Here is a 19258-nt window from a genome sequence, read left to right as displayed (position 1 = left end):
TGTAGTTTAGGAGCTTTCTGCAATAATACTCCTCTGCCCCTCCTTGTTAATCTCAGTACTTATACAGTATTCTGTGATCATTCAAGGAATTGATACTTCCTATGCTTTACAGGCAAAGGAACTTCTTCTGTACTAAGCAGAATTCTGCAGGAATGTCTAATTGCATCGATCTGTCCAATCCATGGAATCAGAGAATGTCGGGTCCACAGAGCTTTGGCCACTAGAGGGATCATTGTTGTATTTATCAAAGTAATGATTTCTGCTTTCTCGGGGGCCAGTGCAATGGAAAACGTGTATCTTAAATTTTTGCTGGGTCAAAGTCCCCTTGTCTGATGATTGGATAGAGCAGTGAACCCCCACCCGGTGGCTCGTGAGCAACCAACCCCTTATATGTTGCTCCCAGTGGCTTCAAAGCAGGTGCTTATTTTCGAATTTCTGTCTTGGTTTTGGTTTTGGTTGCATTAAAGCAAGTGTCATGCCAAACAGAGCCTATTATAGGCTGCCAGTCCACATAGGAGCTACCTAATAGCCAATCACAGCCCTTATTTAGCACCCCGGAAACTTTTTTCATGCTTGTGCTGCTCCCCAACTCATTTTACATCTGAATGTGGCTCATGGGTGAAAAGCATTGGGGACCCCTAGGATAGAGGGTAGCTAAATAACAGGGATTCCTAAACAATACAAACAGCCCAAGTTTCACCCTTAGTCCTGGAAATGTGTCCTGAATGTATCACATCCTGATTCTGATAACCTTATTTCTTCCCTACAATAATGGATGAAAATGGGCTGACATGCCATCCTCTGACGTTTGCCCAGTATGTTATCTAACACAATGCAAAACAGTCATGTAAATAATAGTTCTATAAAAGAAAATTGGTGTAAACTATCTCAGATAGTGTCCCTTAGTAACCAGCAAAGGCCACCTAATATCGTCATAGTGTGCACAAAAAATATGCTTGCACTAGTAAATCACGTTGTAATGCACAGAGCCAGCCAATTAACATGGCACCCCACGGTGCCCCAACCATAATATATACACACTCAACAATGTAAAAGAGTCAGTGCACAAATATTATTGCACGGAGGCCCCAGGGTTGTTTTTATAAATGAGCAAATAAATGTGACATTTGCCAAGGGCTCACCAAGAAGGGGGCCACCATCAAACATTCTTATGCTATAACTTTTATACATTTTAATCTACTGAGAGAATCCTTACCTTGGTCCCGCTGGTAAGAAGAAGGAGGGTCACAACCGTCACACCCAAAGGACATGAGCCACCCTGAGTAGAGTAGAGCGAAGAATTTTTGGGACATTTAATCAAGATGGTGTTATGGTGCTTTCCTGGGGTAAGAAGTTAGTAATTCTGTTCACTGGGTCACGCTTGAAAAATTTACATACTCAACTTTAAGAAAAGTCATAAATATGTCTTACCTTGAAGTTGGCTACCAAATTTTGCTACGCTCCAAATGCCGATTCAGAATGTCACTAATGACGTTTAGGTAGGAGGTAAAGGTTTTGCCAGCATTAAATAATTTCTTTAGTCCCTAGGAGGGATTTGGCCAGATAGGTTTGGGCCTATATTACAGTTTGGAGGGGGAACAGGTCCCTTTGCAGATTAGAATTTGGTCAGCTGGTGTCAGGATTCCCTAATTCCCCACATATGCTCAGTCTCTTTTGGAGAAGATGGTTTGCTGAAGGGCTTAAAATGGAGACAGCTCCCAATAGGAGAAGTAAGTACCAGGATAGATTTTAATAGTTCTCTCTAGGAGTGAGTCAGGATCAGGGTAGTTAGTAGAGCAGTCAGAGGCTCCAATCAGGAGGCAAGTTGGGTTTGATCAAGTGGCCAGGCTCAGGGATAGAGAGGTTCCTGGAGTGATACACCACCTAGTGCCTGTGATTGTTTACCAAGGCAGTAAGAACAGCTGAGATTTTGTGAACAACAACTGATTTGAGAATGTATTGAAAGCATTAACTGATTTGCTATTGTACCGTCTAAATCAGCACCACCAACCTAAAGTGTGTATCATCTATTAAAAAAACAGTTATTTCTTGTTTTAAAGAACCACTGGTGCCCTAGCTATTTGAAAGATATGCTTTTTTGTGGAGATACAGTGTAATTTACCCTTCCCCCAACAGTAAGGCTATGACCCACCTGAGAGAGGAGTTGCATGCAACATGTACCCTACTGGGAGTTTCCAGGAGTTGAGACCAGTTTGGCTGGTTCTAAGGTATATCATCTGGGATAATTGAGATCCTAGGTACCCTGAGGTCCAAGCGCCTATTACATTTAGAATATGCTACTAAAAGTCAGTCCAAAGTGAATTTCATTGGCCATCTCTACAAAGCTCTTTCAGTGGTTACATATGCTGTTTTGGAATGTTTGGAATTTTTCTTATCTACAGATTTTACATTTTTACATAGTTGCAATAAACTCTTCCAAATAAGAGCCCAAGCTCTTGCTTTGCCCTGTGCGTCCCCTTCTCCCCTTGCCTTTTCTGTCCTGTGAAGCCTCTTCTTATTCTATCCATGTTGTTGGACTGTGTAACTTGTGTAGAACCTCTTCCTACCTTCTCCCTGTGAGTAACTGCTCCCACCTTCCAATTGCACCTTCTTCTCTATAAGCTCCTATTCTCTCTCCACTGCCCCTATTCCATTCTATTCCATTCCATCTCTCTTTACAGGCACCTCCTGTACATGCCATCAGTTCCTCTGGAACAACATGTTGCTCTCCAACCCCAGATGTTGCTCCCAGTGGCCTCAAAGCAGGTGCTTATTTTTGAATTCCAGGCTTGGAGGCACGTTTCGGTTGTATAAAAACCAGGTGTACTTCCAAACAGAGTCTCCTGTAGGATACCAGTCCACATAGGGGCTACCAATCACAGCCCTTGTTTGACATCCCCAGGGACTTTTTTTTTCATGCATGTGTTGCTCCCCAACACTTTTTACATTTCAATGTGGCTCACAGGTAAAAAAAAAAAAATTCAAATGAGTAAATTGTTTTTAAAACAAAAATATACATTGCCCCGTCGACTTACTGTTTTCATCATGTATTGCTTTGTAATGCTTTGGCCTATTCTTCCAAATCCAAGTTCTTCTATTCAGGTTCATGATGCACGGCATTAATAATGCGCTAGGACAAAAATGTAGCTCTATAAATACCCCTTTTATTTGATACCAGTTGTTACACTTGTTTGTCTTTAAATAAAATATTTTTTTTCTCTTTAAATATGTCTCAGAGTGTTATTGTTACCATCTTGCCTTAGTGTCACCAACTTGCCCTTCCATCTCCATGTTATGCCGGGTAGAACTCATCCACTCATCATCATCATCATAACTCATCCACTCATTATACCTAGAAATTCTGCTCTTGAGGTTCCAGGGCCAATTTCACTTCAGGCCCTGCCTGCTGTAGAAAGGCCCTGCCTATTGCCATGTGATGGCAGACGACTGTATTAATTGCACAACCAGCCCTCCCTCTTGATCCCAGTGCTCAGCTCTTGTGGGAGGGGAGTTACCTGGTAACTGAGCTGTGTTTGCTGACCTTCTTACCTGCAACGTTCCAAGCCTGGGAATAGCTCTACCTCGCCTCGCCTGTCTCTCTCCTTTCTTTCTCTGTATTTTTCACCATTTACGTAGAGAGGATATAATGTATTTATTTCCCTGAGTGTATATTTCCTCACTAGCACAACTGCTGCAACTTGAACTCTCACAGTTTGGAGTGCATTGTGTCTCGCTGGGCAGGCTCTGAGCTCTCTGCACCTTGCAATCTGCTGTTCACTACTGTTTTTTCTCTTGCACTCTCTGTGTGTTGCCAGTGTGTGTGTTTTAGTAGATGTTACATTGAGGTTACACAACATCTCTGAAGTCACTGGCAAAAAAAGAGAAGTTGAAAAAGATAGAAAAAGCTCTTCCTGTTTAAGAAAGAGACAAGCCAAAAAACAGAGAGAGAAGAAACTTGCTCCTGAGAAATATCCCCTAAGTAAGTCGAGACAGCAGCTCCCAGGCACAGAAACGGTTGTAGTAGGAGACAGCTACTGACAGAGACAGCAGAGAGTATGCGTGACCCAGTGCTTCTTGGACTTGTCTCGTTGACTTTGTGAGAGTGCCACTGGGAGTGAGAGAGAGAGAGAGAGAGAGAGAGAGAGGAGGAAGAAACCAGAGACAACAGAAAGAGGAACTGCTGTCCACTCCCAGACAACTGCACATCACTGAGCGGACAAGACCTACAGAATGGGCAGGTGAGAGGAATACCCTACTTTAGGCACAGGCCACCTTCAGAGCTGTTTAAGGACTGTTACTCCCATCACCTTCTCCGTGATGGAGTATGTCTGCAGACTTTGGTTCCCTGTCTCTTTTCTAACAATAAGCTGTTAGCTCTGGTGTCGACATTTTTCAACTGTGGGTTCTTTTCCTTATTTGGTCTTTATGGATCTGCATGACTTTCTTCTTCTCCTTGTACATTGCCTTCTTCGCCTTAACGTTATAATGACTCTATAAGAGGCTTCTCCCCTACTGGCTCCTGACCAGATTTTCTTGTGGGGCAAATAAACAGGTTGATCCCTTAACATGATAACTGTGGAGGAGTACGAGCAAGTCTGAGGATGAGGCAACCTTCAGCCAAATATAGGATCCTCCAAAGACAAAGGCCTTGTAACTCAGAGAAGTTTGTTTTTAGAAAAATGATTTAACTGGTGTTCCACAGTGAGCCAAAAATGGGCTGACATGCTGTTTGGAAGAAATAATATCTTTATAACAATGACAATTTAACCAATAATAATATGTCAACTTCAATTTGAAGAATATAATACATTAATGAAGATTAATCATTTATTTCAAGCAATGTTTTGGGGTGCAAAAGCAGATTTCTTCCCATATTAAGGAAGATAGACAACACGGTGTCACTTCTATTCCCTTTCTTTCTTGCACCAACTTACTTCTTACCTGGCACTTCATCAAAACACCATATATTTGGTCGTATATCTCTGCCAAACTCACCAATGAACACTGGCCGTTTGGTTGCTGCCTGCTTTCCCCAGTGCAAGTCTACCTCAACCCAACTGCCTAAAACGCTCTTTAGTTGGGTCACTGTATTTAGGAGTTTTAAACAAAAGTGACGGAATTCCCAGGAAATTTGGCTACGAGGTATGACATAGCAAACAATAAGAAATGTCAGTGACCCCGGCGCACAACACGTTTGGCCCATGCTCCATGCACAACGCCGACTGCTTTCAAAGTAACATTTTTTCACAAGGGAAAACCTTTTTTCCCATTCTAAGTCTCCATTTTACTGCTTTTTACTTTTTATCCCTTAACGTTTCCCTCTATTCCATTTCTTATCTCTGTCTTTCAATATCTGCTCTGTACTCCCCATATTCTCCTTTCTTCTCTGCATCTTGTCTCATTGTCCAGAGTACAATATCATAGCATCATATCTCAGCATCACATGTTCCTACTATTACTGCTATCTTCTTCCTACCTTCATAATTCTCTATCTTTGCTGAATCGTTTCCATTTTGCATGCACTTCTTCACCATTTTCTACCTTTGTTGTATCTTCACTGCACTTCTTCGTAATGTCCTACCCCATATCTTCTACTCACACGTTAGTTCATAGGAGCTGAGACTACTACAGCTTTTTTTTTTACAAAATGAATATGCCACAGCAACCCCATCAAGAATAGAATACTTCAATTTCACAGCTTTCTCTTTTTGAGATCCTTTCTGCACTTTAAGACAAATCCACCTTTCTCCTAATCAGAAAGGCTGTCCTTGTTTCTACTGGGGAATAAGGTACTATTTATTTTATACTCCCCCTTGTATATTTATATACGAGTTGATATACATGTGTAGACAGTATAGTCACTGAAACTAGAGTAGATGATGATCGGCATTCACAGGACATATATGAAAACAAGAACATTTCGGCGATATTTAGCGATGGGAAAATCTGACCCATTTTGCTTCACAAAATGGTGAAAATTTCCCGAAATGCATTGAAGACTATGGGCGGATTTTTTTTTGAGGCGCAACAATTTTTTCAGTACTGTTCCCATTATCTGTTTATATATTTGTACATAGTGATCATACCCCATCTTAAAGGAGAATTCAAACGTTTACCATCTCTGTGTTTCTTTCTACTGTCTTACATTCACTGTAGGACAACATTCCTTCTATATCTTGTATAGTACGTGAACAATCATTCATTTTTATGGAACTCTGTAGAAACAATGTATAATGTATATGGAGCCGCACAGGTGCCCTCAAGCAAGCGATGCATTGTAATATAAAAACACAGGTATAAACGGCAGAAAGGGGCTAGTTGATCCTTAAAGGGATACTATCATGGAAAAACATGTTTTTTTACAAAACACATCAGTTAATAGTGCTGCTCCAGCAGAATTCTGCACTGAAATCCATTTCTCAAAAGAGCAAACAGATTTTTTTATATTCAGTTTTGAAATCTGACATGGGGCTAGACATTTTGTCAATTTCCCAGCTGCCCCTGGTCATGTGACTTGTGCCTGCACTTTAGGAGAGAAATGCTTTCTGGCAGGCTGCTGGTTTTTCTTCTCAATGTAACTGAATGTGTCTCAGTGGGACATGGGTTTTTACTATTGAGTTTTGTTCTTAGATCTACCAGGCAGCTGTTATCTTGTGTTAGGGAGCTGTTATCTGGTTACCTTCCCATTGTTCTTTTGTTTGGCTGCTGTGGGGGGGGGTGATATCACTCCAACTTGCAATACAGCAGTAAAGAGTGATTGAAGTTTATCAGAGCAAAAGTCACATGACTTGGGGCAGCTGGGAAATTGACAATATGTCTAGCCCCATGTCAGATTTCAAAATTGAATATAAAAAAATCTGTTTACTCTTTTGAGAAATGGATTTCAGCGCAAAATTCTGCTGGAGCAGCACTATTAACCGATTCATTTTGAAAAAAATGTTTTTTCCCATGACAGTATCCCTTTAATGAGCGTCTACATTAATCAGTGTGATTTATGAAAACTGGGCCAGTTTGGTCAGCTTGGATGGCATTACACAAGTACTCCCCATCTCTGAGAGTGATGACGTAAATTAGCCATTGTAGCTTCTTGTTTTTGCACATGGGTCATCGTGAGCAGGTAAAGGATGGGGATCTGGAAACCACATCCCGTATTTGTCAGTTGCTACATGCTGTCCAAGTCACAGCTACTTCCTCTGGCAGATTTGTTTCTTAGAAATCTAATAGTCCTGGTGCCCCATGTTAGTACATATTGGTGCTTATGACAAAAATATTGACAGTTGGAAAACCTAAACAAGTGTGTTCTGGGATCTAGGTGCTAAGATTCAGGAAAGGTCTTCCAATGAAATTTTACCTGTGCCACTTGCAACTTTAGGAAGACTACGAGAGCTTAGGGAGCTCAATGCATGGCTAAAGTCTTGGTGTAGGAAAGAAGGGTTTGGGTTTCTAGACCTCTGGGCTAATTTTTTCTTTGGGTACAATCTATATAGCATGATGGATGGCACGGGTCAAGAATGGATAAGAGGCCGTCTAACTCTAGGCAGTGCCATTCTGTGGCTACTAAAGTAAATAAAGTTCTTGTATAAAAAGGGCATTAACTCAAGGGATGAAACATAATTGTGTCTCTTTATAGGTCCCTGGTGAGGCCTCATCTGGAGTATGGGGGCAGTTTTGGACTCCAGTCCTTAAGAGGGATATAAATGAGCTGGAGAGAGTGCAGAGACTAAGTGCAACTAAACTGGTTAGAGGGAGGGAAGACTTAAATTATGAGAGGAGACTGTCAAAATTGTGGTTGTTTTCTCTGGAGTAATGGTGCTTGTGACATAATTATACTTTACAAGTACATTAGAGGACTCTACTCTCATCAACCAGATGACAGTTTGAACCAGATTGGAGAGCTACAGAAACAAACATTTAGGGTCCGATTCACAAAGGGTCGAATATCGAGGGTTAATTAACGAAGTCGAAGGATTTTAGCGCAAATAGTACGATCGAAGGATTATTCCTTCAATGGAACGATAAAATCCTTCGAAGCGAACGATTCGAAGGATTTTAATCCAACGATCGAAGGAATATCCTTCGATCAAAAAAACCTAGGAAAGCCTATGGGGACCTTCCCCATAGGCTAACATTGAGTTTGGTAGCTTTTAGATGGCGAACTAGGGGGTCGAAGTTTTTTCTTAAAGAGACAGTACTTCGACTATCGAACGGTCGATTGGTCGAACGATTATTAGTTCGAATAGTTCGATTCGAAGTCATAGTCGTAGTCGAAGGTCGTAGTAGCCCATTCGATGGTCGAAGTAGCCCAAAAAAGACTTCGAAATTCGAAGTTTTTTTACTTCGAATCCTTCACTCGAAGTTAGTGAATCGGGCCCTTAATAATAAGAATAATTTTTCAAAAATTTAGATTAAATTTAGTTCAAGTTGGTGAGGTTTGGGAGTTTTTTTTTTTTATACCTTGAATAACCCCAAAACTCAAATGTTTTCTGATTTATGAAAAAACTCAAATGGGAAAAACTTGAATCAGTGAATTCAGGGTTAAAAACTTGAATACTCTAATTTATTACTCAAACCGAACGAATTAATCAAGTTTTTGAGCAAAACCCATCGAAAAAACCAAAACATCTCAAATGGTTCAAGGGATGTCTACCATTGACTTCTACATGACCTCGACAGGTTTTAGCCTGAGTATTTTTGGATTCGAGCTATTTTCAGCTTCGGGATATAATAAATCTCAAAAAGACTTAAGGTTTTTTTAAAAAAAATAACCCGATAAAATTAAGTTTTGCCCAAAAAATAGCCTCGAAAACTTTTAATCAACTTTTAATAAATAACCCCCTAAATAAAAAATATATATATATGCATTGGTGATCATTTAGAGGGGTAAAATTTGATTTGTCTATTTTATCCCAAATAAAATATGTAACTATGTGCAATGATAAGACAATGTGTAGTTCTTATAATCAATATTTATTTCTGCATCTCTCTGGAGTTCAAACTCTTATCTAGTTGTTAGGGTTCTGTATCAATGACAATGCAGTAGTTATATTGATTGTAAGATAAGAGAAGGCTTGATTAGACCCCCAGCAATCACAAAACATTTTCAAATTTGGGTTAGAGGGAGGCAAAACAGAAATGTCGGAGCACAATATTAGAGTAATACAAGAATTAGGCCATTCTTTTATTAATATTCTAACAGTCCCATTCTTTGTGTTTTTTGAGCCTACTGTATATTTAAATGTGATTTATATGTTTTATGTACACAGCCTTCTATTATACAGCAGTGCTAAATATAATTTTGAATACATCTATAAATGTGTGTTAATATCATTAAAATTGAGACGGCAGCAATTGTTTTTTTTGCTAGTTAAAAGATGACAAAATCATTACGGAAACTTTTTAAAAGGCCCCTTTTGCAAGTAAAACTCATGATATGATTTTTCCATGACCATTATAATGGCGTTTAATACCTACATCACAGCATACGACATCCCAAGACACAGTCCCCTCTACTACCCAACTGTTGCATGTTTGATGCACCGATCATCTAGAATGGGGGTACCCCCATCAACACTGGTGGTTGAAAAAAATAATAGTTTTTTTTTCATTTTAATACCCTATTCTGCAGGTAGTAAATGATTCCTTATATCGACTCTCCAATGGACAGCAGATGTCAGACTTACAAGTCTATAATCACAAGGCTGAGCCAGTAAACTCTTTTTGTAATTGTATTGGCTCCTATGTATCTGTAAGCCTCACCAGACTAAAGGGAACCGGATAATATTAAAATATTAAAAAGTCTGGCAGCCCCAGTGCATTTAATGGTGATACAGGAATTTCTTTTACTTTTGTGACTTTCCTTTACTCACTTCATTCTCTGTCTCATACAAAATGTCTTTATTGCTGTGCAATGCCTCCCACCGGCCGTAACAACTATGCCAAATGTGTCTGTTTCAGGTGGTTACATCAGAACATCACAGGGCAGGAGGCTGAGACTCTGCTGAAATCTCGGGGGGTACATGGAAGTTTCCTGGTCCGTCCCAGCAGGAAAAGGCAGGGAGACTTCTCACTGTCTGTGAGGTGGGTGCCCTAGAATCCTTATTGATTCCTTAGGCTATAAGGTTATGCTCAGTATGTGCGGAACTCCACAAGGCTGCTGTTGCTCTCCTGAGGTCCCCAAGCCGCGAAAAGACCCAAAGTCCCAATAAAAAGCCAAAGTTCTAGTCCTGTTTATGGAAAAAACCCGAAGTCACAAAAGAAGGTGAAGCTGAAGTCCTGAAGCCACGAGTTCAATTCCTCCGAACACCAATGTGTGTTTTTTTTTTGTTTTTTTTAATCCCCGGGCCACCAATGTATTATTTTAATCATCTATAGGCCCCTGCCACCAATGTTTTGTTAAAAAAAAAGAGCACATCCAGTGGCGTAACTAGTTGTTACTGGGCCCCATAGCAAATTCAATTTAGGGCCCCAAAATATTTATAAGTTGGCCTATTTTACCAAGATATATTAAAATTGCTAATTAATTAGGGTCTCACTGGGCCCCCTACACTCCTGGGCCCCCCTGCAACCGCAGGGTCTGCTTCCTCTATAGTTACGCCCCTGAGCACATCACATTCCAAGGTAAAAGTCCAGTCTCCTCCGATGGATCTGCTGTTCAGAGATATGGTCAGGGGTGTAACTGCAGAGGAAGCAGAGGGGGTATAGGGGCCCCAGGAAGCCCTAAGTCATATGCAATTTCAATTAATATTGGTAAAAAAGGTCAACCTCTAGACATTTTTGGGGGCCAGAAAAAGAATTTGTTGTGGGGCCCATTCATTTCTAGTTACGCCACTGAGTATGGTGATGTTCAGGGAGTAGCGCTTGGTGCCACAGTGGGACTCATTTATCAACACTGGGCAAATTTGCCCAAGGGCAGTTACCTATAGCAACTAATCAGTGATTAGCTTTTTATAACCAGCTGCAAGTAGAACAATGAATGCAGCAATTTGATTGGTTCCCAAAGGCAAATTTGCCCAGTGTTGATAAATGACCCCCACTGTTTTTTTTCCCGGCGCGTTTCACAGACTCTCCGGTCTGCTTCATCAGGGAGGGACTAATTGTTAGTACATACCCAAATGGGGAGCTTGATTAGTGTGTGTGCACCTTGGGGGGATCCAATTAACTTTTTAGCTGAACATCTTTTAACCCGATTGTGGCTGGATTGCTCTCACCAGATTTACAACATAAAACAATATCGCCCTATGTACACTTCATTCTCTCTTCTTACTATTGAGTGTTGTTCTTAGATCTACCAGGCAGCTGTTATCTTGTGTTAGGGAGCTGCTATCTGGTTACCTTCCCATTATTCTGTTGTTAGGCTGCTGGGGGGGGGGAGGGAAGGGGTGATATCACTCCAACTTGCAGTACAGCAGTAAAGAGTGACTGAAGTTTATCAGAGCACAGGTCACATGACTGGAGCCACTTGGGAAACTAACAATATGTTTATCCCACATCAGATTTCAAAATCAAATATAAAAAAATCTGTTTGCTCTTTTGAGAAACGGATTTCAGTGCAGAATTCTGCTGGAGCAGCACTATTAACTGATTATTTTTTAGCACTGACCAACTTTGTGTGAGGGCAGCATCAGACTGGGGGGCCCAGGGTCCATTGGGCCTGCAGCCTCAGGGGCCCACCACATCATCCCCCAGCCACAACCCGCACCTCCTCCTCCATCATGCACGGGCACATGTGTGTACCTTCTCCTGCGTGCCTTGAGGGAGTCAGTAGGGAGGTAAGCAGCGGCAGTGCAGGGAGCGGGTCTTGGTCGGCAGAAGCTGATCTTATTTCTACATTATTGCTGCAGGGTTGAAGACTCGGTGACGCACATCAGGATCCAAAATACTGGCGACTACTATGATCTTTATGGGGGAGAGCAGTTTGCTACTCTGTCCGAGCTGGTGGAGTTCTACACGGGGCAAGCGGAATGCCTGCAGGATACTGGTGGGAACCGCATTGAGCTGAAATACCCACTAAATTGTTCAGACCCCACCAATGAGCGGTAAGAACATTTATTGGAAATGTTATAGTCATGTTGCTGGTTCAGCCATAAATCTCTATGAGTGTCATGTCATGCTTGCATGCTTAGGGATACTTCCCCTTTTAAAACCCTCTTTTTAAAGTGACCCCTACAGGCACCTGTAGCTCTTTTCTCCTGATGGGCGATACTTCTGCTTTTGAGTGACAGGAGAAGAGTCTGATCAGTTGGACCTAGGGTTGCCACCTTTTCAGAAAACTTTTTGCCAGCCAGTGGAGGGGGTGGGAAGAAAAGGGGCAGGCCATGATGTAAAGGGGCGGTCAGTGATGCAAAAGGGGGTGGGGCCATGTGACGCGATGACCAGAAGACGGAGAAAAGGTAAGTTTCCAGCGGAGGGCCAAAGGCTTTTGTTAATGGTAGTACAAATTTACCGGTCGGTGGCAACCCTAGTTAGACTTGAAGGGCTGAATTATTTAACCTGTGGCTCTAAATTTCTGGCTTCTTCTATTTCTGTTAGTGGGGGGTGGGGCAAAACATTAGCCACACCCCCAGTGATAAACAGGGGCAATAGTGTAATACTACCACTCCCTCACCTTGTTCCATTCTGGGAAGTGATGCATTCTGGGACTTGAAGTCCCTCTGCTTTTCACTGTAGCTGGTGCAAAGATTCTCTCGAAAGTGGAGGGACTTCAAGCCCCAAAATGCATCACTTCCCAATGGAACAAGGTGAGGGAGTGGTTGTTTTATACACTGTGAGCCTAAGTGGGTGGGAAAACTGGTTCCAGCAGGCACAGACAGATTATTTTCCTTCCTTTTACTTTATCCCGTTGTTACAGACGGATCACATGTATAATTCCCCCATTAGGTGGTTCCTGCAGCGGAGCGAGGTGGTACCTCAGCCCAGAGTGCGTGTTCTTATCTTATTCCCCTGATAATAAACTATACAGGATGCTGATAAACACATTTGCATGTTAGTGACGGAGGTTGAAGTTCAGCAGAAATATATTTGTAAAAATACTTTCCTTTCCCGTGGACTGACACACACCCCGTCCTCTCTCTGCGCACGTTTAACATTTTAATGTGAAAACAGAATTTTTTTTATTTGTGGCTGAAAGTAATATGTCTATTTGTGATGTAATTCGATTTGCACAAAAAAGTACTGAAAATAGACCATATTTGTTAAAGATACTTGGGTCACAATATTATGCAGCAAATGGACCTTTATATGGGAAGAAACAGAGTTAAAGGAATTGTTTACCTTCAAGTTAACATTTAGTATGATGTGGAGAGGGATATTCTGAGACAATTAGCAATTGCTTTTCATTTTTTATTATTTGTGGTTTTTGACTTATTTAGCTTTTTATTCAGCAGCTCTCCAGTTTGCCGTTTCAATCTGGTTGCTAGGATCCAAATTCTCCTAGCAACCATGCATTGATTTCAATAAGACACTGGAATATGAATAGGAAAGCCCTGAATAGAAAGACGAATAATAAAATATGACAACACATTTGTAGCCTTACAGAGCATTTAATTTTTTTAGATTTGAAAGCTGGAAAGAATAAGAAGAAGCTTTGAACTGGCTATTCTATAACATAGTAAAGTTCACTTAAAGTCTTGTTTCCGATATAAATCGATACTGTGCCAGGCTGGAAGTAGAGAGAAGAAGGCTTTTGCCTGACCATGAGGGGTGATGTTTTGTGGGTTGTTCTGTATCAGAGGGATAGTAATCTCTATGCACTGCAGGAGGTGATGTTTTTGACTCATGGAGAGGTTTGAACATCTAGTTCTCACCCTGTCAGACCCACCTTTAGGCAATTGGGCAGCTCTTTGCCACCAAAGGGAATAATACCACTCTGACTTCCAATGCTCTATCAGCAGTATCATCTCCAAAAACACAGGGCTATGGAGAGGACCATATTTTTTTCATATAAAGGCACCTAAGGGCCTGTGCCTAGTACAGAATCTATAAGGGGCGGCCTATACAGAAACAAAAAGTTTACATTTATGAAAACATTTTCAAAACAGACAAGCAAAACCCTAATTAGTTACTATTTTTTACGCACTGTTGCAAATATGTCCATTTTCAGTAATTTTGCACGTAAATAAAATATTGTATTTCCTGGGGTATTTTCTACTTCCTTCCTGGCACACCCCATGGCATGGCATATGAACTATATACCCTTCCATGTAAGCTGCTATGACAGTGATCCTCTCCAGGCTTCATACTGTACACAGCGATACTCAAGGGCAGGATATTTAACGCCCAGTTTTGTCCATATTCTATAAACGCAAACACTCAAACATGGGGCTGCACTTGAACACTCTGATGGACTAATAAACTGTAACATGGGTGGGAGAACAACACTTTCAAAGGGCCTTTGAATCAAACAGTTGGTTGGTCTAGAACAAGTTGATGGAGCCTTGCAAATCAAGCAGTAGACTGATCTAGAACATTCAGCTTAGACATGGGTGGGACAAGAACACACAACATATGTGCTTTAAACCAATCAGTGTCTTGATCTAGAACACATGGATAGAGCCTTGCTAATAAACCCGTAGACAGGTCTAGAACACTGTGATGGAGCCATTTGCTCAAACTAGAAGACTGTGACAAAATCGACAACATTGGGTTGGACTAGAATACTCTGATAGAGCCTTCAGTTAAAATAAGCTATTTGTGTTGAAGGGTCCATCAGAAAGTCCTAGACTCACTCATTATTAATGAGCGAGTCTAGGACTTTCTGATGGATCCCTCAACACAAATAGTGGCCTGGATGACAAAACTTTGATGGATTCTTCAAGTAAAACAGTATCTGGGTCTAGAATACTGTGATTTAGCCTTAAGTTGGAGCCTTAAGCTGGAACCTTCAGCTCAAACAGTGGGCTGGACTCTAACACTCACATAGGTTCTGTAAACCAAACAGTGGTTTGGTTTTGCAAATAAAACAGTAGGCAGGTCTAGAACACACTGATGGAGCCATTTGCTCAAACAGTGAAGTAAACCAGAACACTGTGATGAAATCTACAACAGGGGGTCAGACTAGAATACTCTGATAGAGCCTTCAGTTAAAATAATGAGTGAGTCAAGGACTTTCTGATGGATCCTTTGACTCAAATAGTGGCCTGGACAACACCACTGTGATGGAGTCTTCAAGTAAAACAGTTTTTGGGTCTAGAATACAGTGATTTAGCCTTCAGCTCAAACTGTGGGCTGGACTAGAACACGCTAGAACTATCTGTTCAGGGTGTAAGACAGGGGTCTTTCTCTCCAGCAGGTCTAGAATAATTTTCATACACATGTAGATACGGTAGCCATAAAGGAATGGATTTTGCTATGGAAGTGGTGGGTCAGATTGGGTTGATCTTATCATTTACCGTAGCCCCTTTGTAGGTCCATCGGTATTTTCTAGCATTCCTGACTGATAGCTGAGACTCATATATGGGGCCACAGTTTTAACCAATACACAAGAGCTCATGGAGACCAGAGTGAAAGTGTTTGGCCAAATTACAAAGGAAGGGATCAGGCCATGAACTTAAAGTACCTGGTACATCTGAGAGTTCTTGTTTCAGGGCCACAACCTATACTGGTGCCCCAGCCTTGTTGCATCTTCTAGGGCCCATTGTTCTCTAACTTCAGTACTGTTCATTTTGACTCTCAATCCACAAAATTGCTTTTTTCGCCACAATTTGCTTGTCAGAACCCCCAGCAGCCACTGGGTCTGCTGTAAGCATCTGTCTGCCATCGATCGGCGTGTAAAAACTAGATATGAACTTGTCACAGGATACAATAACCTTAGGAGTTAACAATTAACCCAGAGATACAGACTTTTGCTTTTTAAACTTATCATCTGCTACTGTTAAAGGCAGCCAAACATATTGCATATGCCCTTGATAAAGGCCACAAACCGGCCTGAAATATGCTGTGAATGGAATATTTCCAGCCAGAGAGTCTGGGCAGTTAACATGGGAGAGTAGATGTAAAAAGCTTGAAGTCACCAGGAGACTGAGTGTAGTTTAGTGTTAAGAGGCAGTGAAGGGGTTAAGTGGACTATAATGACATACAGATAAGGCAGCCAATAAACCCTGGTAACATCCCTGTTTGTAAATAAAAAAGTATATCCTGGTTATAGGCATGGGAATATTTTCTATGTGCATATTCTCTTACATACACAATCCAGAACTACACGGTGGGGCAGGAGGGATATATTATATTTATTATAAGGGCTGATGTTCACCTTTAAATTAACTGTTAGGGTAGAACTACAGGGGCGTTTTGACATCCGATAACTTTTATTCCGATAACTTTTATTCCGACGCGAGGAAGCGCAGGCGTCACTTCGGATGTGCTGAATCTAAGGTAAGTAAAAGGAATGGCGGATGTTGTCCCCACGTGCCAGGGTTGGACTGGGGGGTCTGGGCCTCCCCTCCGGACCCTAAGGGCTGTTGCCTCAGGGCCTCCCGTCCGGTAACCCTTCTCTCCCCCCGAGCCACACGTATGCGCACTCGCACATGCACGTCAGCACACGTACTGTTTGGTTGCGGCAAAAAACGGCGTGCTCTAACGTGCATGCCGCACTTTCGTGGCGGCACGGTTGCCAGACAGGAGGCCCTGAGGTAGTAGCCCTCAAGGTCCTGAGGTGGGGCCCTGAGACAGAAGCACCGGGAAGAAATCCAAGTTGCAGATCTGGGCCGGCGGGGTCCACTAAAGCCGGGGGCCCGTAGGGCCAGTCCGACCCTGTTGCATGCATCCGTCGGATGAAGACGCAACATGCAGCGTTCGCATCTGACAGTCATGTCAGATGCACGCGGCGACAACATCTGACATTCCTATTACTTACCCTAGATTTGGTGCATTCGATGCGACGGCTGCGATTCCTCGCGTCGAGGTGGAATAGAAGGTATCGGCTGTCAAAACCCCCGTGTAGTTCTACCCTTAGTATAATGTAGAGAGGGATATTCTGAGACAATTTGCATTTGGTTTTCATTTTTGTGAATTTTGAGTTATTTAGGTTTTTGTTCAGCAGCTCTCCAGTTTGTAATTTCAGCCATCTGGTTGCCAGGGTGCAAATTACCCTAGCAAACATGCACTTATGTAAAGGAAAACTGTACCCCTAAAATGAATACTTAAGCAACAGATAGTTTACATCATATTAAGTGGCATATTAACGTTCAGTCGCAGGGGAGCGCAGGAGTAGACGCACTGAATTATTGTCAATAGGGCTGTACTTACACAGACGCATGTGTGCGGCGAAAGCAGGTAAAATGCAACATGCTGCTTCCCAAACTACATTTGACGCTTACATGTGACTGTGGGAGTACAGCCCCATTGACAATAATTCAGTGCGTATACTCCTGCGTTCCCTACGGCTGAATGGCAGAAAGTGCAATGCAGGGGAGTGGAGGTAAAACCGTTTGTCTGTAAGAGCCCGGAGATGGGGTCAGTGACCCCAATTTGAAAGCTGGAAAGAGTCAGAAGAAGAAGGCAGGGCCCTAATGGGAGGAAGCAGACCCTGCTGCTGCAGGGCTCCCAGGAGGCATAGAGTTCCCCATGAGGCTCAAATAATGAGTCATTTCAACATTTACTGGTAAAACAGGGCATCCGCTGGATATGTTGGGGGCCAAAAAAATTAATTTGCTGTGGGACCCAGCAACATCTATTCATGCCACTGGTAGAAGGCATACAATTAAAAAGTTTAAAAAATAAATAATTAAGACCAAATGAACAGCTGCTTAGAATTAGCCATTCTATAACATATTAACTTAAAGGGGAACCAACACTTTAATCAAGTCAAGAGATCAATGGAAACGCCTTTCCCCTCGGCACAATATAGTGGGGGCTGGAGGGCAGCAGGGGAGGTTCTTTTGAGCAATTTGGGTGCTGGAGATTTTTATTAACTTGCACTTCCCAGTTAAACCCCTGATGCATCTGTAAACCGGATGCATGAGTCCTGTTCTCTTGCATCAACGCATACACTTGTATAAAGCACTATAAAGCACTATATGCATTCACTTAATAACTGTGTGCTTGTGAGGCTAAATGAGGCTTACAGGCTGCAGCCGGCAGAAGGGACGGTGCTTGTTTATACAGAGCTCATTACTTGTGTTTAAACAAAAGCTCCCGTTTACTGGGGGGGCAGTAAGGGTTAATCACACATCTCTGTTGCTGATAGCAGATGCCGTGGCAAGTCATTTCACCCCTTGGCCCATACATGTAAGATCACAAAGGGTGTTTCAGTTAGCAGTGTGATCACAATGTGCTATTTCGGGACAGGATGAGGTCAGACGCAGCTCTTTTTTTTAACACCTGAGGTTTTTTCTCGAAGCAAAGGAAGTGCTTATATTTAAGCAGTTTATTTCGGTCCTCTCCTTCCCCACCTCTCTCACTTCTGTCTGCTATTGGCACGGCCAGCTTGGGGGGGGTCACTGAATGCCACAATTACTACCCCCTGTCTTTCTGTGCCCTAACTGGGGAGGCAGAATCGTATGAACGGGTTAATGGGGTTGTTCGCCTTTAAATTAACTCTTAGTATAATGTAGAGAGGGATATTCTGAGTAAATTTGCAATTCGTTTTGATTTTTTGTTATTTGTGGTTTTTGAGTTATTTAGCTTTTTATTCGGCAGCTCTTCAGTCATACCTCCCAACATTTTGGAAGTAAAAAGAAGGACAAAAACTGTTTTCGCACGCAGAACAGCGACATTGTTTGACCACGCCCCTTTCTGTGGCCACACACCCCTAATTACCATGTTCATTTTACAAAATTTGGCAGGTTATGAAAAATTTTAAATATTTCTCCTTATCTAAACTGTTTTTTTGTGTCTCAAAATTGTAACAAAGTATCTTATTTGCACCTGTTAGCTGTTCTGGGCTCTCTGCTAAAAGCCAAAAAGTGAGAAACTTTGTTCCTTTTTCTAGCTGTTCAGTGCAGAGAAAATAGGGACTTTTCAGTACAAACGAGGGACTGCAGGTTGAGCTGTCAAAAGAGGGACTGTCCCTCCGAAAAAGGGACAGTTGGGAGGTATGCTTCAGTTTGTAATCTGGTTGCTTCGGTCCGAATTCCCCCTAGCAACCATGCATTGATTTAAATAGTGGAGGCCTGAAATAGAAAGACGAGTAAAAAAAAATAAACTAAAAGTAGCAATAACAATACATTTGTAGCCTTACAGAGCATTTGTTTTTAGATGACACCCATTTGAAAGCTGGAAAGAGTCAGAAGAAAAAGGTAAATAATCAAAAAACTAAAAAAAC

General features: G+C 41.9%; 1 protein-coding gene across 1 annotated transcript in view; it reads left to right on the top strand.

Annotated features, from left to right (window-relative positions):
* The first annotated feature begins 3965 nt into the window (after positions 1–3965).
* Positions 3966–19258, top strand: part of ptpn6.L (protein tyrosine phosphatase non-receptor type 6 L homeolog) — a 38676-nt gene continuing 23383 nt past the window's right edge. Inside the window, 3 exon segments of the mRNA NM_001173997.1 lie at positions 3966–4238; positions 9955–10077; positions 11841–12035. Of these exon segments, the coding sequence (NP_001167468.1) occupies positions 4231–4238; positions 9955–10077; positions 11841–12035 (326 nt within the window). The 5' untranslated portion in view covers positions 3966–4230.

The sequence above is a fragment of the Xenopus laevis genome, chromosome 7L, assembly GCF_017654675.1.
Source record: "Xenopus laevis strain J_2021 chromosome 7L, Xenopus_laevis_v10.1, whole genome shotgun sequence".
Lineage (NCBI taxonomy): Eukaryota > Metazoa > Chordata > Amphibia > Anura > Pipidae > Xenopus > Xenopus laevis.
Note: the sequence above shows the minus strand (reverse complement) of the source record. Positions and strands in the feature narration are given on the sequence as shown.